This window comes from Oncorhynchus keta, chromosome 27 (assembly GCF_023373465.1).
Source record: "Oncorhynchus keta strain PuntledgeMale-10-30-2019 chromosome 27, Oket_V2, whole genome shotgun sequence".
Lineage (NCBI taxonomy): Eukaryota > Metazoa > Chordata > Actinopteri > Salmoniformes > Salmonidae > Oncorhynchus > Oncorhynchus keta.
The window spans coordinates 14002798-14023086 of record NC_068447.1 but is presented as its reverse complement, the minus strand read 5'-3'; the positions used below and the strand labels follow the sequence as shown (position 1 = coordinate 14023086).

Below are 20289 nucleotides of genomic sequence, written 5' to 3'. Positions count from 1 at the left end.
ACTGACACTGTCTAACCATCAACTACTGACCCTGTCTAACCATCAACTACTGACCCTGTCTGACCATCAACTACTGACCCTGTCTAACCATCAACTACTGACCCTGTCTAACCATCAACTACTGACCCTGTCTAACCATCAACTACTGACACTGTCTGACCATCAACTACTGACACTGTCTGACCATCAACTACTGACCCTGTCTAACCATCAACTACTGACACTGTCTAACCATCAACTACTGACCCTGTCTAACCATCAACTACTGACCCTGTCTAACCATCAACTACTGACCCTGTCTGACCATCAACTACTGACACTGTCTGACCATCAACTACTGACACTGTCTGACCATCAACTACTGACCCTGTCTGACCATCAACTACTGACACTGTCTAACCATCAACTACTGACCCTGTCTGACCATCAACTACTGACACTGTCTGACCATCAACTACTGACACTGTCTGACCATCAACTACTGACACTGTCTGACCATCAACTACTGACACTGTCTAAACATCAACTACTGACACTGTCTAAATATCAACTACTGACCCTGTCGAACCATCAACTACTGACCCTGTCTAACCATCAACCACTGACCCTGTCTAACCATCAACTACTGACCCTGTCTGACCATCAACTACTGACACTGTCTGACCATCAACTACTGACACTGTCTGACCATCAACTACTGACACTGTCTGACCATCAACTACTGACACTGTCTAAACATCAACTACTGACCCTGTCGAACCATCAACTACTGACCCTGTCTAACCATCAACCACTGACCCTGTCTAACCATCAACTACTGACCCTGTCTAACCATCAACTACTGACCCTGTCTGACCATCAACTACTGACACTGTCTGACCATCAACTACTGACACTGTCTGACCATCAACTACTGACACTGCCTAAACATCAACTACTGACACTGTCTAAACATCAACTACTGACCCTGTCGAACCATCAACTACTGACCCTGTCGAACCATCAACTACTGACCCTGTCTAACCATCAACCACTGACCCTGTCTAACCATCAACTACTGACCCTGTCTAACCATCAACTACTGACCCTGTCTAACCATCAACTACTGACCCTGTCTAACCATCAACTACTGACCCTGTCTAACCATCAACTACTGACCCTGTCTAACCATCAACTACTGACCCTGTCTAACCATCAACTACTGACCCTGTCTAACCATCAACTACTGACCCTGTCTAACCATCAACTACTGACCCTGTCTAACCATCAACTACTGACCCTGTCTAACCATCAACTACTGACCCTGTCTAACCATCAACCACTGACCCTGTCTAACCATCAACTACTGACCCTGTCTAACCATCAACTACTGACCCTGTCTAACCATCAACCACTGACCCTGTCTAACCATCAACTACTGACCCTGTCTAACTATCAACTACTAACACCGTTCAACCATCAACTACTGACCCTGTCTAACCATCAACTACTGACCCTGTCTAACTATCAACTACTAACACCGTTCAACCATCAACTACTGACCCTGTCTAACCATCAACGGTAGACAACAGACACTGTCAAACCATCAATGATAGACAACTGAAACTGTCGAACCATCAACTACTGAAACTGTCTAACCATCAACGATAGACAGCTGACACTGTCTAACCATCAACTACTGACACTGTCTAACCATCAATAGACGACAGACACTGTTTAACCATCAATAAACGACAGACACTGTCTAACCATCAACGATAGACAACTGACACTGTCTAACCATCAACTACTGACACTGTCTAACCATCAATAGACGACAGACACTGTTTAACCATCAATAAACGACAGACACTGTCTAACCATCAACAATAGATGACAGACACTGTCTAACCATCAATAGCCGACAGACATTGTCTAACCATCAATAGACGACAGACACTGTTTAACCATCAATAAACGACAGACACTGTCTAACCATCATCAATAGACGACAGACACTGTCTAACCATCAACAATAGATGACAGACACTGTCTAACCATCAATAGCCGACAGACACTGTCTAACCATCAACTACAGACACTGTCTAACCATCAACAATAGACGACAGACACTGTCAAACCACCAATAGATGACAGACACTGTCTAACCATCAATAGATGACAGACACTGTCTAACCATCAATAGACAACAGACACTGTCTAACCATCAATAGACGACAGACACTGTCTAACCATCAATAGATGACAGACACTGTCTAACCACCAATAGACGACACTGTCTAACCATCAATAGATGACAGACACTGTCTAACCATCAATAGACAACAGACACTGTCTAACCACCAATAGACGACAGACACTGTCTAACCATCAATAGATGACAGACACTGTCTAACCATCAATAGACAACAGACACTGTCAAACCACCAATAGACGACAGACACTGTCTAACCATCAATAGATGACAGACACTGTCTAACCATCAATAGACAACAGACACTGTCTAACCATCAATAGATGACAGACACTGTTTAACCATCAACTACAGACACTGTCTAACCATCAACTACTGACACTGTCTAACCATCAACTACTGACACTGTTTAACCATCAATAGACGACAGACACTGTTTAACCATCAATCGACGACAGACACTGTTTAACCATCAACTACTGACACTGTCTAACCATCATCAAAAGACGACAGACACTGTCTAACCATCAACTACTGACACTGTTTAACCATCAATAGACGACAGACACTGTTTAACCATCAATCGACGACAGACACTGTTTAACCATCAACTACTGACACTGTCTAACCATCATCAATAGACGACAGACACTGTCTAACCATCAATAGACGACAGACACTGTCTAACCATCAATAGATGACAGACACTGTCTAACCACCAATAGACGACACTGTCTAACCATCAATAGATGACAGACACTGTCTAACCATCAATAGACAACAGACACTGTCTAACCACCAATAGACGACAGACACTGTCTAACCATCAATCGACAACAGACACTGTCTAACCATCAATAGACGACAGACACTGTTTAACCATCATCTACAGACACTGTCTAACCATCAACTACTGACACTGTCTAACCATCAATAGATGACAGACACTGTTTAACCATCAACTACAGACACTGTCTAACCATCAACGATAGACGACAGACACTGTCTTACCATCAATAGACGACAGACCCTGTCTAACCATCAACAATAGACGACAGACACTGTCTTACCATCAATAGACGACAGACACTGTCTAACCATTAACAATAGACGACAGACACTGTCTAACCATCAACAATAGACGACAGACACTGTCTAACCATAAATAGACGACAGACACTGTCTTACCATCAACAATAGACGACAGACACTGTCTTACCATCAATAGACGACAGACACTGTCTAACCATTAACAATAGACGACAGACACTGTCTAACCATCAACAATAGACGACAGACACTGTCTAACCATAAATAGACGACAGACACTGTCTAACCATTAACAATAGACGACAGACACTGTCTAACCACCAATAGACGACAGACCCTGTCTAACCATCAACAATAGACGACAGACACTGTCTAACCATCAATAGACGACAGACACGGTCTAACCATCAACGATAGACGACAGACACTGTCTAACCATCATCAATAGACGACAGACACTGTCTAACCATCAATAGACGACAGACACTATCTAACCATCAATAGACGACAGACACTGTCTAACCATTAACAATAGACAACAGACACCGTCAAACCATCAACGACAGACTCTGTCTAACCATCAACTACTGACACTGTCTAACCATCAACGATAGACAACAGATACTGTCTAACCATCAATAGATGACAGACACTGTTTAACCATCAATAGATGACAGACACTGTTTAACCATCAATAGACGACAGACACTGTCTAACCATCAATAGATGACAGACACTGTTTAACCATCAATAGATGACAGACACTGTTTAACCATCAATAGACGACAGACACTGTTTAACCATCAATAGACGACAGACACTGTCTAACCATCAATAGATGACAGACACTGTCTAACCATCAACGATAGACGACAGACACTGTCTAACCATCAATAGCCGACAGACACTGTCTAACCATCAATAGACGACAGACACTGTCTAACCATCAACTACAGACACTGTCTAACCATCAATAGATGACAGACACTGTTTAACCATCAATAGACGACAGACACTGTCTAACCATCAACTACTGACACTGTCTAACCATCAACTACAGACACTGTCTAACCATCAACTACAGACACTGTCTAACCATCAACGATAGACAACAGACACTGTCTAACCATCAATAGACGACAGACACTGTCTAACCATTAACAATAGACAACAGACACCGTCAAACCATCAACGACAGACTCTGTCTAACCATCAACTACTGACACTGTCTAACCATCAACGATAGACAACAGATACTGTCTTACCATCAATAGATGACAGACACTGTTTAACCATCAATAGACGACAGACACTGTTTAACCATCAATAGATGACAGACACTGTCTAACCATCAACTACAGACACTGTCTAACCATCAACTACAGACACTGTCTAACCATCAACTACAGACACTGTCTAACCATCAACTACAGACACTGTCTAACCATCAACGATAGACGACAGACACTGTCTTACCATCAATAGACGACAGACACTGTCTTACCATCAATAGACGACAGACACTGTTTAACCATCAACTACAGACACTGTCTAACCATCAACGATAGACGACAGACACTGTCTTACCATCAATAGACGACAGACACTGTCTAACCATCAATAGACGACAGACACTGTCTAACCATAAATAGACGACAGACACTGTCTTACCATCAATAGACGACAGACACTGTCTTACCATCAATAGACGACAGACACTGTCTTACCATCAATAGACGACAGACACTGTCTTACCATCAATAGACGACAGACACTGTCTAACCATAAATAGACGACAGACACAGTCTTACCATCAACAATAGACGACAGACACTGTCTAAACATCAATAGACGACAGACACTGTCTTACCATCAACAATAGACGATAGACACTGTCTAACCATAAATAGACGACAGACACTGTCTAACCATCAATAGACGACAGACACGGTCTAACCATCAATAGACGACAGACACTGTCTAACCATCAACGATAGACACTGTCTAACCATCAATAGACGACAGACACTGTCTAACCATCAACTACAGACACTGTCTAACCATCAATCGACAACAGACACTGTCTAACCATCAATAGATGACAGACACTGTTTAACCATCAACTACAGACACTTTCTAACCATCAACGATAGACGACAGACACTGTACCATCAACGATAGACGACAGACACTGTCTTACCATCAATAGACGACAGACACTGTCTTACCATCAATAGACGACAGACACTGTCTAACCATCAATAGACGACAGACACTGTCTAACCATCAACAATAGACACTGTCTAACCATCAATAGACGACAGACACTGTCTAACCATCAATCGACAACAGACACTGTCTAACCATCAATAGATGACAGACACTGTTTAACCATCAACTACAGACACTTTCTAACCATCAACGATAGACGACAGACACTGTACCATCAACGATAGACGACAGACACTGTCTTACCATCAATAGACGACAGACACTGTCTTACCATCAATAGACGACAGACACTGTCTAACCATCAATAGACGACAGACACTGTCTAACCATCAACAATAGACACTGTCTAACCATCAATAGACGACAGACACTGTCTAACCATCAACAATAGACACTGTCTAACCATCAATAGACGACAGACACTGTCTAACCATCAACTACAGACACTGTCTAACCATCAATAGACGACAGACACTGTCTAACCATCAACTACTGACACTGTCTAACCATCAACTACTGACACTGTCTAACCATCAACGATAGACACTGTCTAACCATCAATAGACGACAGACACTGTCTAACCATCAACGATAAGCAGCACAGGCTGAGGTCAGACTCTCAACACATTGGAGGACGACAGAATAACAGGCGATTTTCCTTCAACCCTCGTTCCACTCTCATTCTGACCCTGTCTGCATTCCCCACACCCCGTCACCCCTCCACCCCTCCGCTCTGAAGCCTTTTGCATTCTGAACAGCGTGAGGAACCTGTACTTTGTCCTATACTAATCATATCCTTCCCCTGGAGGTTCAAATCCCATTTGGAGGGTCTCAGCAGTCTGCTCATACTCACCCCTATGCTACACTGCACTGTATAATCTCTGACAGCAGAATGCTGAGCTGCTGCCTCCCTGTTGGTGGGGGAATAACAAAAAGCATTTCAGAGGCAAGCCACATATACACCTGGAAAATAATACCAAAGCATTTTTAATCCGGCAGGCTGGCTATACGTTGGCCATGTTAATACAATGTTTTGAGTCAGTGTATTCATGGAGATGTACAACGCCTGCTCCAGACATATAGTACACATTTTATATTTGACATTTTAGTCATTTAGTAGACTCTCTTATCCACAGTGATTTACAGTGAGCACATTCATCTTAACCACATATCACAGGCATTTTTCCTTAATAAAGTAGCTATCAGTAGAGTCAGTACACCTTATAGAAAGGGAATGTTAAGGCCTACTTTAATAAGAGAGCTATGAGTATCGCCGGCTGTAAGGCTGCATGGTACAGTGCTGTCTTCCACTGCAAGAGGATGAGATCTGCTGTAGATAATATGTGTAGATCAGCATGTCTTGCTGAGATATGCAATATGCTGCATCGGGGGTAAAAAGTTCATCAATTCACTTCGGTCTAATTTCAGTGAAGCCTGAGAAACACAGAACAGCCAAAACCTGAACCACTAATGAAGGGAGTTTCCTTCCTAACATCATTGCTTGGAAGTGGACTCGGTAGCCTATTGGACTGCTGTATGCGGAAACTAGTGTTAACGTTGGCTAGTTGGAGCTTGTTTCTGAGTAGATCTGACTGGGTTTCTACCAAATGTGAATGCCTTTGGAGAATCAGGTAAATAATGAAGACAGGAAGGGGAGAACTGGGAGGTGTTGCTGGGGAGACATGAGAAAGATTCAAAAGGTATCCCAGAGATTTCATAATGTCTTATAAAAAATTGCCTTTGTTCTGAAATGCCTAAAATGCCAGGGGGTGATTTGGTAAAAGTGTATAATCAGTCAGACCCTAGTTTCAGAGCTAATGTCCTTCCAATTCACAGGTGGTCATTATTGCTAAAGAATTGTTTTGAGAAGAAAATGGGTGCCAACGTAGCAGGGCTGGGGTGAGTGAGCGCTGTCCGCCAGCAAAAACCAGAGGGGGAAACAATTCAAGGGCTAAATGGTCCCACAGGGCCTTTGTGAAAAGAGGAAATCTGGCATAGGCTTCAGGCAGACCGCTCTGGCAAGGTAGGCCTCTGCTAGGTTGCTATGGCAACTGGCGAGCCCTGCATGGATTATGTTGCCCTGCTTCCTTACACTAGAGAATTCACTGTTGTGTATGCATTCTGTCAGCCGACAAGGACATGTTATTCTCTGACATAAACACCCATTCATTTAGCTGCAAACAAATTATTTTGAGCATGTTTGGATGTGATGAAGAGTGAAGTTGCCAGACCACCGATATGTCTTTGCTTTTCCTGTGTTAACGTCTTCATCTTAAACTGTGAGGCGTCATGCTAATTTAAAAACAATGGCAATATACACAATATTCAGAATGATACTCCATGTCATACACTCCTCCATGTTGAGAAAAAAACCTCTCACACCCACGCCATCGACTCAGTGCTGAAGTGCAAATGTGCACATATGCCAGTAAAACGCCGTTGCTCCACAAACAGAACAGAAGAAAGACGAGACCTTGGCATGGAGCTCCGTGCTGAAGCTGAAGCCAGCGAGAGGCTCTGAGCAAGGGGCTCTGACTGATCCTCGGAGAGATGCAGTCCCATTGTTCTGCCTCAGCAAAGCTGTGGTCTGGATGTCTGCCTGGACCTGACTACCCTACCCTGCCCTGCCTGGCCCTAGCCTGCCTGGCCCCTACCCTGCCTGGCCCCTACGCTGCCTGGCCCCTACCCTGCCTGGCCCTAGCCTGCCTGCCCCCTACCCTGCCTGGACCCTACGCTGCCTGACCCCTACCCTGCCCTACCCTGCCTGGACCCTACCTGGCCCTACCCTGCCTGGATCCTACCCTACCCTACCTGGCCCTACCCTTCCTGGCCCCTACCCTGCCCGGACCTGGCCCTACCCTGCCTGGCCCTACCCTGCCCTACCTGGCCCTACCCTGCCTGGCCCCTACCCTGCCCGACCTGTCCCTACCCTACCTGTCCCTACCCTACCTGGCCCTACCCTGCCCTACCTGGCCCCTACCCTGCCTGCACCCTACCCTGCCTGGACCCTACGCTGCCTGACCCCTACCCTACCTGGCCCTACCCTGCCCTACCTGGCCCCTACCCTGCCTGCACCCTACCCTGCCTGACCCCTACGCTGCCTGACCCCTACCCTACCTGGCCCTACCCTGCCTGGACCCTACCCTACCTGGCCCCTACCTTGCCCTACCCTCCCTGGACCCTACCCTGCCCTACCTGGCCCTACTCTACCTGGCCCTACCCTACCTGTCCCCTACCCTGCCTGGCCCTACCCTGCATGAGCCTGCTGCTGCTACTGTTACAGACCCAGGCCTTCTCAAATCATATTAGCTAGCAACATCTGGCTAGCCTGTCCTGGATGTTATCTGGTCCTGTGTCCAGTGGTCGTATGATGGATAACATGGAAAGTGGAAGAGGACATAGCAGTGTCACTAGCAGTGGTGGAAAAAGTACCCATTTGTCATATTTGAGTAAAAGTAAAGATACCTTAATAGAAAATGAAAAAAGTTAAAGTCACCAAGTAAAATCCTTACTTGAGTAAAAGTCAAAGTATTTGGTTTTAAATAAACTTAAGTATCAAAGGTAAATGTTATTGCTAAAATATACTTAAGTATCAAAAGTTTAAATAAAAGTATAAATAATTTCAAATTCCTTATATTAAGAAAACCAGACTGCACCCTTTTTTAAATGTATTTTTATTGATAGCCAGGGGCACGCTCCAACACTCAGACATAATTTGCAAACGTTTTTAGTGATGATTCCTAAGATGGTGTAGCAGTCGGACGTGTGTTGTGTTTGTCTTTGTCTTATCCCGTGTCTTATCCCGTCTAAATAGACATTTGTTTTTGCTCTTATACTTTTGAATCACTTTCTATCTTTCTATCTACAAACTAAATATACCTTCCTGCAACCCGCCTCACCCAATGTGGTACGGATCTGCAATTTTTATTCCTTATAACTGGAACCTCTGTCAGGAGCTAGCCAGCTAACTAGCTACTAGTCTTTGTTAGCCACGGCTAGCGGTCTTCACTTTTAGCTCGGACACCGCCAGCTTTTGCTCGGACAATACATGCCAGTCTTCACAGCGCGATATCAACACAGAGCATATCGGACTGCTTCTCTCTACCACGTCACCGGATTCCTGCCGCTCTGGATCATTACACCGGGTCATTGCAGCTAGCTAGCTGCTACCGAATGGCTACTGTCAGCTAACACCTCTGTCCGAAGCAAGCACCAATTAGCCTGAGCTAGGCCCATATACCATCTAATTCTAGGGCTACAATACCTCTTTTGCCAATTGGCCTGGACCCTTCATTGTCGACACGAGCCCCGCCGATCCATCACGACTGGTCTGTTGACGTAATCGCACGATGTGGTCTCAACAGGCTGTTCCATTGCGAGGTCCCCCAAGACCCATCTTCTTGCCCCGGCCCGCTAGCTTTCTAAATGCTGTGTCTTCTGCTTGCCTAGCGTAGTACTGACTACTGAACGGCTACTTGACTCACTGACTATGGCTGTTCTTTGGATCCTGATCCTGTGGTCACTCGGCTAAACAGCTGATGCCCCCTGGACTATTTCAATAACACGGTACCTCATTTTGTTTACCTGTCGGCCCCAGCCTCGAACTCAGGTCCTGTGTGTAACTAACTGACCCGCTCGGCCCATTCATCGCCATTTACCCGTTGTTGTCTTAGCTCCCCCGATCAACACCTGTGACTGCTTTATGCCTCTCTCTAATGTCAGTGTGCCTTGTCTACTGCTGTCTCAGCTAGTTCTTATTGTTTTATTTCACTGTAGAGCCCTCAGTCCCACTCACCATGCCTTAGATAGCTCTTTTGTCCAACCACCCACACACGCAGAGACCTCACCTGGCTTAACCGGTGCCACCAGAGACAACCTCTCTCACCGTCACTCAACGCCTAGGTTTACCTCCACTGTACTCACATCCTACCATACCCTTGTCTGTACATTATGCCCTGAATCTATTCTACCACACCCAGAAATCTGCTCCTTTTATTCTCTGTTCCCAACGCACTAGAAGACCAGTTCGTATAGCCTTTAGCCGCACCCTTATCCTACTCCTCCTCTGTTCCTCTGGTGATGTAGAGGTTAACCCAGGCCCTGTAGTCCCCAGTATCACACCTATTCCCCAGGCGTTGTCATTTGTTGACTTCTGTAACTGTAAAAGCCTTGGTTTGTTAACATCAGAAACCTCCTCCCTAAATTGGTTTTATTCCCTGCCTTAGCACACTCCGCCAACCCTGATGTCCTAGCCATGTCTGAATGCTGGCTTAGGAAGGCCACCAAAAATTCAGAAATGTCCATCCCCAACTACAACATTTTCCACTAAGATAGAACTGCCAAAGGGGGCAGAGTCGCAATATACTGCAGAGATATGTCATGATATCCAGGTCTGTACCCAAACAGTTCGAGCTTCTACTTTTAAAAAGCCACCTTTCCAGAAATAAGTCTCTCACTGAAGCCGCTTGGTATAGACCCATTATTTCACCACTGGTCATGGCCTATTCAGACAAATTATCAAGGGACAATTGACCAACTAAAAACACCTCTGCTGTCTTCAACCAGGGTCTCAGTGATCACTGCCTCATTGCCTGCATCAGTAATGGGTCTGCGGTCAAACAACCACCCCTCATCTTCCTAAAACACTTTAGCGAGCAGACATTTCTAATCGACCTGGCCTGGTATCCTGGAAGGATATTGACCTCACCAGTCACTACCTCCTTAATCTTACTACATTTGCACCCACTGTATATAGATATTTATATTGTGTTATTGACTGTACTTTTGTTTATCCCATGTGTAACTCTGTGTTGTTGTTTTTGTCACACTGCTTTGCTTTATCTTGGCCAGGTTGCGCAAAAAAAAAAAAAAAAAAAAAAAAAAAAAAAAAACCTGAGCCCACCAGATCAGAGGCTGTAGTTATGACCAGGGATGTTCTCTGTTTAGTGAGTCCACCAGATCAGAGGCTGTAGTTATGACCAGGGATGTTCTCTGTTTAGTGAGTCCACCAGATCAGAGGCTGTAGTTATGACCAGGGATGTTCTCTGTTTAGTGAGTCCACCAGATCAGAGGAAGTAGGGATGACCAGGGATGTTATCTGTTTAGTGAGTCCACCAGATCAGAGGCTGTAGTTATGACCAGGGATGTTCTCTGTTTAGTGAGTCCACCAGATCAGAGGCAGTAGGGACGACCTGGGATGTTCTCTGTTTAGTGAGTCCACCAGATCAGAGGCTGTAGTTATGACCAGGGATGTTCTCTGTTTAGTGAGTCCACCAGATCAGAGGCTGTAGTTATGACCAGGGATGTTCTCTGTTTAGTGAGTCCACCAGATCAGAGGCTGTAGTTATGACCGGGGATGTTCTCTGTTTAGTGAGTCCACCAGATCAGAGGCTGTAGTTATGACCAGGGATGTTCTCTGTTTAGTGAGTCCACCAGATCAGAGGCTGTAGTTATGACCAGGGATGTTCTCTGTTTAGTGAGTCCACCAGATCAGAGGCTGTAGTTATGACCAGGGATGTTCTCTGTTTAGTGAGTCCACCAGATCAAAGGCTGTAGGGATGACCAGGGATGTTCTCTGTTTAGTGAGTCCACCAGATCAGAGGCTGTAGTTATGACCGGGGATGTTCTCTGTTTAGTGAGTCCACCAGATCAGAGGCTGTAGGGATGATCAGGGATGTTCTCTGTTTAGTGAGTCCACCAGATCAGAGGCTGTAGTTATGACCGGGGATGTTCTCTGTTTAGTGAGTCCACCAGATCAGAGGCTGTAGGGATGACCAGGGATGTTCTCTGTTTAGTGAGTCCACCAGATCAGAGGCTGTAGGGATGACCAGGGATGTTCTCTTGATAAGTGTGTAAATTAGACCATTAATTGTCCTGTTAAGCATTCAAAATGTAACGAGTACTTTTGGGTGTCAGGGAAATGTATGGAGTAAAAAGTACATCATTTTCTTTTGGAATGTAGTAAAGTACAGATACTCCCCAAAACTACTTCAGCAGTACTTTAAAGTATTTTTACTTAAGTACTTTACACCACTGATCACTAGACGTGTACACTGCATGATTACCATTTCTCATTAGGTTTGTTGTTGTATTTCTCTGTCCCCAGTACCTTCCATTTCTCTGTCCCTTCTTCCTGTCCAATTCTCTGTCCCCAGTACCTTCCATTTCTCTGTCCCTTCTTCCTGTCCATTTCTCTGTCCCCAGTACCTTCCATTTCTCTGTCCCTTCTTCCTGTCCAATTCTCTGTCCCCAGTACCTTCCATTTCTCTGTCCCCAGTACCTTCCATTTCTCTGTCCCCAGTACCTTCCATTTCTCTGTCCCCAGTACCTTCCATTTCTCTGTCCCCAGTACCTTCCATTTCTCTGTCCCCAGTACCTTCCATTTCTCTGTCTCAGTACCTTCCATTTCTCTGTCCCCAGTACTTTCCATTTCTCTGTCCCCAGTACCTTCCATTTCTCTGTCTCAGTACCTTCCATTTCTCTGTCCCTTCTTCCTGTCCATTTCTCTGTCCCCAGTACCTTCCATTTCTCTGTCCCCAGTACCTTCCATTTCTCTGCCCCCAGTACCTTCCATTTCTCTGCCCCCAGTACCTTCCATTTCTCTGCCCCTTCTTCCTGTCCATTTCTATGTCCCTTCTTCCTGTCCATTTCTCTGTCTCTTCTTCCTGTCCATTTCTCTGTCTCGTGTACCTGTCCATTTATCTGTCCCTTCTACCTGTCCATTTCTCTGTCTCTTCTTCCTGTCCATTTCTCTGTCTCGTGTACCTGTCCATTTATCTGTCCCTTCTACCTGTCCATTTCTATGTCTCTTCTTCCTGTCCATTTGTCTGTCCCTTCTACCTGTCCATTTCTCTGTCTCGTGTACCTGTCCCTTCTTCATGTCCATTTCTCTGTCCCTTCTGCCTGTCCATTTCTCTGTCCCTTCTACCTGTCCATTTCTCTGTCCCTTCTACCTGTCCATTTCTCTGTCTCTTCTTCCTGTCCATTTCTCTGTCCCTTCTATCTGTCCATTTCTCTGTCCCTTCTACCTGTCCATTTCTCTGTCTCGTGTACCTGTCCATTTCTCTGTCCCTTCTACCTGTCCATTTCTCTGTCTCGTGTACCTGTCCATTTCTCTGTCCCCAGTACTTTACATTTCTCTGTCCCTTTTACCTGTCCATTTCTCTGTCTCGTGTACCTGTCCATTTCACTGTCCCTTCTTCCTGTCCATTTCTATGTCTCTTCTTCCTGTCCATTTCTCTGTCTCGTGTACCTGTCCATTTCTCTGTCCCTTCTACCTGTCTATTTCTCTGTCCCTTCTACCGGTCCATTTCTCTGTCTCTTCTTCCTGTCCATTTCTCTGTCCCTTCTACCTGTCCATTTCTCTGTCCCTTCTACCTGTCCATTTCTCTGTCTCGTGTACCTGTCCATTTCTCTGTCCCTTCTACCTGTCTATTTCTCTGTCCCTTCTACCGGTCCATTTCTCTGTCTCTTCTTCCTGTCCATTTCTCTGTCCCTTCTACCTGTCCATTTCTCTGTCCCTTCTACCTGTCCATTTCTCTGTCTCTTCTTCCTGTCCATTTCTCTGTCCCTTCTACCTGTCCATTTCTCTGTCCCTTCTACCTGTCTATTTCTCTGTCTCTTCTTCCTGTCCATTTCTCTGTCCCTTCTACCTGTCCATTTCTCTGTCCCTTCTACCTGTCCATTTCTCTGTCTCGTGTACCTGTCCATTTCTCTGTCCCTTCTACCTGTCTATTTCTCTGTCCCTTCTACCGGTCCATTTCTCTGTCTCTTCTTCCTGTCCATTTCTCTGTCCCTTCTACCTGTCCATTTCTCTGTCTCTTCTTCCTGTCCATTTCTCTGTCCCTTCTACCTGTCCATTTCTCTGTCCCTTCTACCTGTCCATTTCTCTGTCTCGTGTACCTGTCCATTTCTCTGTCCCTTCTACCTGTCTATTTCTCTGTCCCTTCTACCGGTCCATTTCTCTGTCTCTTCTTCCTGTCCATTTCTCTGTCCCTTCTACCTGTCCATTTCTCTGTCTCTTCTACCTGTCCATTTCTCTGTCTCTTCTTCCTGTCCATTTCTCTGTCCCTTCTACCTGTCCATTTCTCTGTCTCTTCTTCCTGTCCATTTCTCTGTCCCTTCTACCTGTCCATTTCTCTGTCCCTTCTACCTGTCCATTTCTCTGTCCCTTCTACCTGTCCATTTCTCTGTCTCGTGTACCTGTCCATTTCTCTGTCCCTAGTACCTGTCCATTTCTCTGTCCCTTCTACCTGTCCATTTCTCTGTCCCTGGTACCTGTCCATTTCTCTGTCCCTTCTACCTGTCCATGTCTCTGTACCGGTTTCTGAAATTCATTGAAAAATATTGACAATAAACATGACTTTATGCCATCTATTTTCATAGAATCATTTAAAGAACTTGACAAGGAGCAAACGCATGACTACATCCACGTTGCAAACACAGGGCACCTGTTATCTGTCAAGCCTCTCTTCTACACTGAGGTGGCTACACAGCCCGGTAGAACTCATCAAAGAATTTCACGTGACGGACAGAACCAATCTATATGTTACTTCACTGAAAGCTCCTCTGTTTCCTCTCGTCCTCAGAGAGATGAGAGATCATGGCAGATAGATACTTACGACTGGAGCACGCTGCAGTTGTAGTAGATGAAGTCAGTGGTGATGAATTTGTGCCCTGTCTCCTTGGACTTCAGGGAAAGCTTTAGCACTCTCTTGTCCCCTGGAATAAAGAGAAGACCCACAGTAAACCAGACAGCCTAGAGGCTCTGAAACCATTATCAGTCCCATTCCAGGTGCTATACCCCAGAAAAATAATGTTCTTCTGCCTAATTCAATAATGTAGATGTTGATAAAAATGTCTGATTGCTCCTGTCTTTTATCTACCATTTCCATTAGCAAGAGAAGTGCACTTATAGTCCAAAACAGAACCCTACAAACAGGCCACATCTCTGCTGCTCGTCCAATTATACCTGTAGGCTTGACTTCAAGATAATTGGCAAAACATTTCCAGTGGACTTTCAATAACTGCTACTAATGGAAAAAAAAATGAGCTACTGCACTTTTCAGGTTCCCATCCATCAGTCCATCCGGTAAGAGCATTCAGTTGTTTTTCATAATTTTTTGAAAACACATTAAGGCCCATGTTCACATGGCTCCAAACAACTAAAACCTGGTGTACTTCAGACACATTGCAGCAGTCGTCACCACTAGTTGACATAATACAACCCACAAAGCTGTATGGAACGATAGAGCTAATTTCACACATAGTGATAAATATGATCATCAGAAAATAAAAACATATTATCACTCAATAGCTAGCACATTGTTTTATAACATTTGAATGTGTACTAGATTGATATTAGTCTCTGATAGAAGCCTTACCGTATCCCTGTGTGAGGGAGGGGACATCTCTGAGGGAGGGGGACATACAGAGGACCTGCCCCTTGGCCAGTACCTCCCCTGGGCTCTCTGTCAGCTCCTCAAACACACATGTCACCCCAGCTGACAGGCTGGGCACGTTGACCACTCTCACACTCAGCTGGAGGGAGGAGAGGGGGGAAAGGTGAGAGAGAGAAAGAGGGAGGGAGAGAGAGAGAGAGAGAGAGGGGGGATAAAGGGAGAGCGAGAGGGAGGGGGAGAGAGCGAGAGGGAGGAAGAGAAAGGGAGAGAGGGAGGGAGAGAGAGAGAGGGAGGAAGAGAAAGGGAGAGAGGGAGGGAGAGAGAGGCAGTATATTATTTGACAGTTGGAGTCATCCCTCTGCGTATCCTATACCAGAAATCTGCAATGACAGGTTAATAATAAGCCAGCTCCATATTGGTCATGTCGTGATTAGCTAGCTTCGTGTTGTGATTAGCTAGCTTCGTGTTGTGATTAGCTAGCTTCGTGTTATGATTAGCTAGCTTCGTGTTGTGATTAGCTTGTGTCATGTTGTGATTAGCTAGCATAGTGTAGTGATTAGCGAGCATCGTGTTGTGATTAGCGAGTTTCGTGTTGTGATTAGCAAGTGTCGTGATTAGCTAGTGTCATGTTGTGATGAAATAGCATTGTGTTGTGATTAGCTAGTGTCATGTTGTGATTAAATAGCATTGTGTTGTGATTAGCTAGTGTCATGTTGTGATTAAATAGCACTTGTGTTGTGATTAGCTAGTGTCATGTTGTGATTAAATAGCATTGTGTTGTGATTAGCTAGTGTCATGTTGTGATTAAATAGCATTGTGTTGTGATTAGCTAGTGTCATGTTGTGATTAAATAGCATTGTGTTGTGATTAGCTAGTGTCATGTTGTGATTAAATAGCACCTGTGTTGTGATTAGCTAGTGTCATGTTGTGATTAATTAGCACCTGTGTTGTGATTAGCTAGTGTCATGTTGTGATTAAATAGCATTGTGTTGTGATTAAATAGCATCGTGTTGTGATTAAATAGCATTGTGTTGTGATTAAATAGCATTGTGTTGTGATTAAATAGCATTGTGTTGTGATTAAATAGCATTGTGTTGTGATTAAATAGCATTGTGTTGTGATTAAATAGCATTGTGTTGTGATTAAATAGCATCGTGTTGTGATTAAATAGCATTGTGTTGTGATTAAATAGCATTGTGTTGTGATTAAATAGCATTGTGTTGTGATTAAATAGCACCTGTGTTGTGATTAGCTAGTGTCATGTTGTGATTAAATAGCATCGTGTTGTGATTAAATAGCATTGTGTTGTGATTAAATAGCATTGTGTTGTGATTAAATAGCATTGTGTTGTGATTAAATAGCATTGTGTTGTGATTAAATAGCATTGTGTTGTGATTAAATAGCATTGTGTTGTGATTAAATAGCATCGTGTTGTGATTAAATAGCATTGTGTTGTGATTAAATAGTGTTGTGATTAGCTAGTGTCATGTTGTGATTAAATAGCACTGTGTTGTGATTAAATAGTGTTGTGATTAGCTAGTGTCATGTTGTGATTAAATAGCATCGTGTTGTGATTAGCTAGTGTCATGTTGTGATTAAATAGTGTTGTGATTAGCTAGTGTCATGTTGTGATTAAATAGCACTGTGTTGTGATTAGCTAGTGTCATGTTGTGATTAAATAGTGTTGTGATTAGCTAGTGTCATGTTGTGATTAAATAGCACTGTGTTGTGATTAGCTAGTGTCATGTTGTGATTAAATAGTGTTGTGATTAGCTAGTGTCATGTTGTGATTAAATAGCACTTGTGTTGTGATTAGATAGCATCGTGTTGTGATTAGCTAGTGTCATGTTGTGATTAAATAGCATTGTGTTGTGATTAAATAGTGTTGTGATTAGCTAGTGTCATGTTGTGATTAAATAGTGTTGTGATTAAATAGCACTGTGTTGTGATTAAATAGTGTTGTGATTAGCTAGTGTCATGTTGTGATTAAATAGCACTTGTGTTGTGATTAGCTAGTGTCATGTTGTGATTAAATAGCACTTGTGTTGTGATTAGCTAGTGTCATGTTGTGATTAAATAGCATCGTGTTGTGATTAGCTAGTGTCATGTTGTGATTAAATAGCATTGTGTTGTGATTAAATAGTGTTGTGATTAGCTAGTGTCATGTTGTGATTAAATAGCACTTGTGTTGTGATTAGCTAGTGTCATGTTGTGATTAAATAGTGTTGTGATTAGCTAGTGTCATGTTGTGATTAAATAGCACTTGTGTTGTGATTAGATAGCATCGTGTTGTGATTAGCTAGTGTCATGTTGTGATTAAATAGCATTGTGTTGTGATTAAATAGTGTTGTGATTAGCTAGTGTCATGTTGTGATTAAATAGCATTGTGTTGTGATTAAATAGTGTTGTGATTAGCTAGTGTCATGTTGTGATTAAATAGCATTGTGTTGTGATTAAATAGTGTTGTGATTAGCTAGTGTCATGTTGTGATTAAATAGCATTGTGTTGTGATTAAATAGTGTTGTGATTAGCTAGTGTCATGTTGTGATTAAATAGCATTGTGTTGTGATTAAATAGTGTTGTGATTAGCTAGTGTCATGTTGTGATTAAATAGCATTGTGTTGTGATTAAATAGTGTTGTGATTAGCTAGTGTCATGTTGTGATTAAATAGCATTGTGTTGTGATTAAATAGTGTTGTGATTAGCTAGTGTCATGTTGTGATTAAATAGTGTTGTGATTAAATAGCATTGTGTTGTGATTAAATAGTGTTGTGATTAGCTAGTGTCATGTTGTGATTAAATAGTGTTGTGATTAGCTAGTGTCATGTTGTGATTAAATAGCATTGTGTTGTGATTAAATAGTGTTGTGATTAGCTAGCACCATGCAGTGATAAGCTACCGTCGTGTTTTTCTCTGGTGTGAACACAGTTTTTTTTTTTACAGCCTGTAATTACCTGAGTGGACGTAGAGGTCACAGATATGTTGTTAGGTGTGACACTAATGTCCACACAGTGATCTAGCTCTGTGTTGAAATGCTGCGGCTCGGCCCACTTCTCACATGCCTCCTGTCTGGAACACCTGGGAGGAAACACAATGAGGTCAGGGGTCAATAATGATCACAATATTACATGCTATTCTACTACTTAAATGTCAGCTCAGCTCAGTACACAGCTGTACTGGGTAACATTCAGCTCAGTACACAGCCGAATTACTGGGTAACATTCAGCTTAGTACACAGCCGTATTACTGGGTAACATTCAACTCAATGCACTACACAGTCGTATTACTGGGTAACATTCAGCTCAGTACACAGCCGAATTACTGGGTAACATTCAGCTTAGTACACAGCCGTATTACTGGGTAACATTCAACTCAATGCACTACACAGCCGTATTACTGGGTAAAAATTAATGCACTCCATTGTCCAACAGAGCCCTGGGAATCTGGGACAAATTCCTAACTTCAGGAATAAGCTTTAGATGTAACAAATGACTGAGTTGGCCTCAAAGAGCAGGTTGGGTATGAGCAGAAGCACAAATGATACCAGTGTATATCATGAACACACATTTAGGAAAATATGTGAAAATATTTGGAAAACATTTGAAATATGCTGAGCCATGCTGAGTTCAAAGTTGTTTTTGTAACCAACTTCCCAATTGTTCGCTTAATGCTGCATAGCAGAAACTTTTATTTTGATAATTGACTCATCGTGGTCTGGATAATACAGTTGATGTCGAATGTTTACATACACCTTAGCCAAATACATTAAAACTCAGTTTTTCACAATTCCTGACATTTAATCCTAGTAAGAATGACCTGTCTTAGGTCAGTTAGGATCACCACTTTATTTTAAGAATGTGAAATGTCAGAATAATAGAAGAGATAATGATTTATTTCAGCTTTTATTTCTTTCATCACATTCTCAGTGGGTCAGAAGTGTACATACACTCAATTAGAATTTGGTAGCATTGCCTTTACATTGTTTAACTTGGGTCAAACGTTTTGGGAAGCCTTCCACAAGCTTCCCACAATAAGTTGGGTGAATTTTGGCCCATTCCTCCTGAGAGAGCTGGTGTAACTGAGTCAGGTTTGTAGGCCTCCTTACTCGCACACACTTTTTCAGTTCAGCCCACAAATGTTCTAAAGGATTGAGGTCAGGGTTTTGTGATGGCCACTCCAATACCTTGACTTTGTTGTCCTGAAGCCATTTTGCCTCAACTTTGGAAGTATGCTTGGGGTCATTGTCCAATTGGAAGACCCATTTGCGACCAAGCTTTAACTATCTGATTGATGTCTTGAGATGTTGCTTCAATTAATCCCCATAATTTTCCTCCCTCATGATGACATCTATTTTGTGAAGTGCACCTGTCACTCCTGCAGCAAAGCACCCCCACAACATGATGCTGCCCCCCC

At 43.5% G+C, this 20289-nt stretch overlaps 1 protein-coding gene across 6 annotated transcripts in view; it reads right to left on the bottom strand.

Moving 5' to 3' along the window:
- Positions 1-20289, bottom strand: part of plxna3 (plexin A3) — a 226275-nt gene that overhangs the window by 87402 nt on the left and 118584 nt on the right. For all 6 annotated transcript variants that reach the window (XM_052481722.1, XM_052481723.1, XM_052481724.1 and 3 more), the window contains 3 exons: positions 18831-18954; positions 15859-16015; positions 15097-15196 (listed from right to left, as the gene is read on the bottom strand). In XM_052481722.1, the coding sequence (XP_052337682.1) occupies positions 15097-15196; positions 15859-16015; positions 18831-18954 (381 nt within the window). The remainder of the gene's footprint in view (positions 1-15096; positions 15197-15858; positions 16016-18830; positions 18955-20289) is intronic.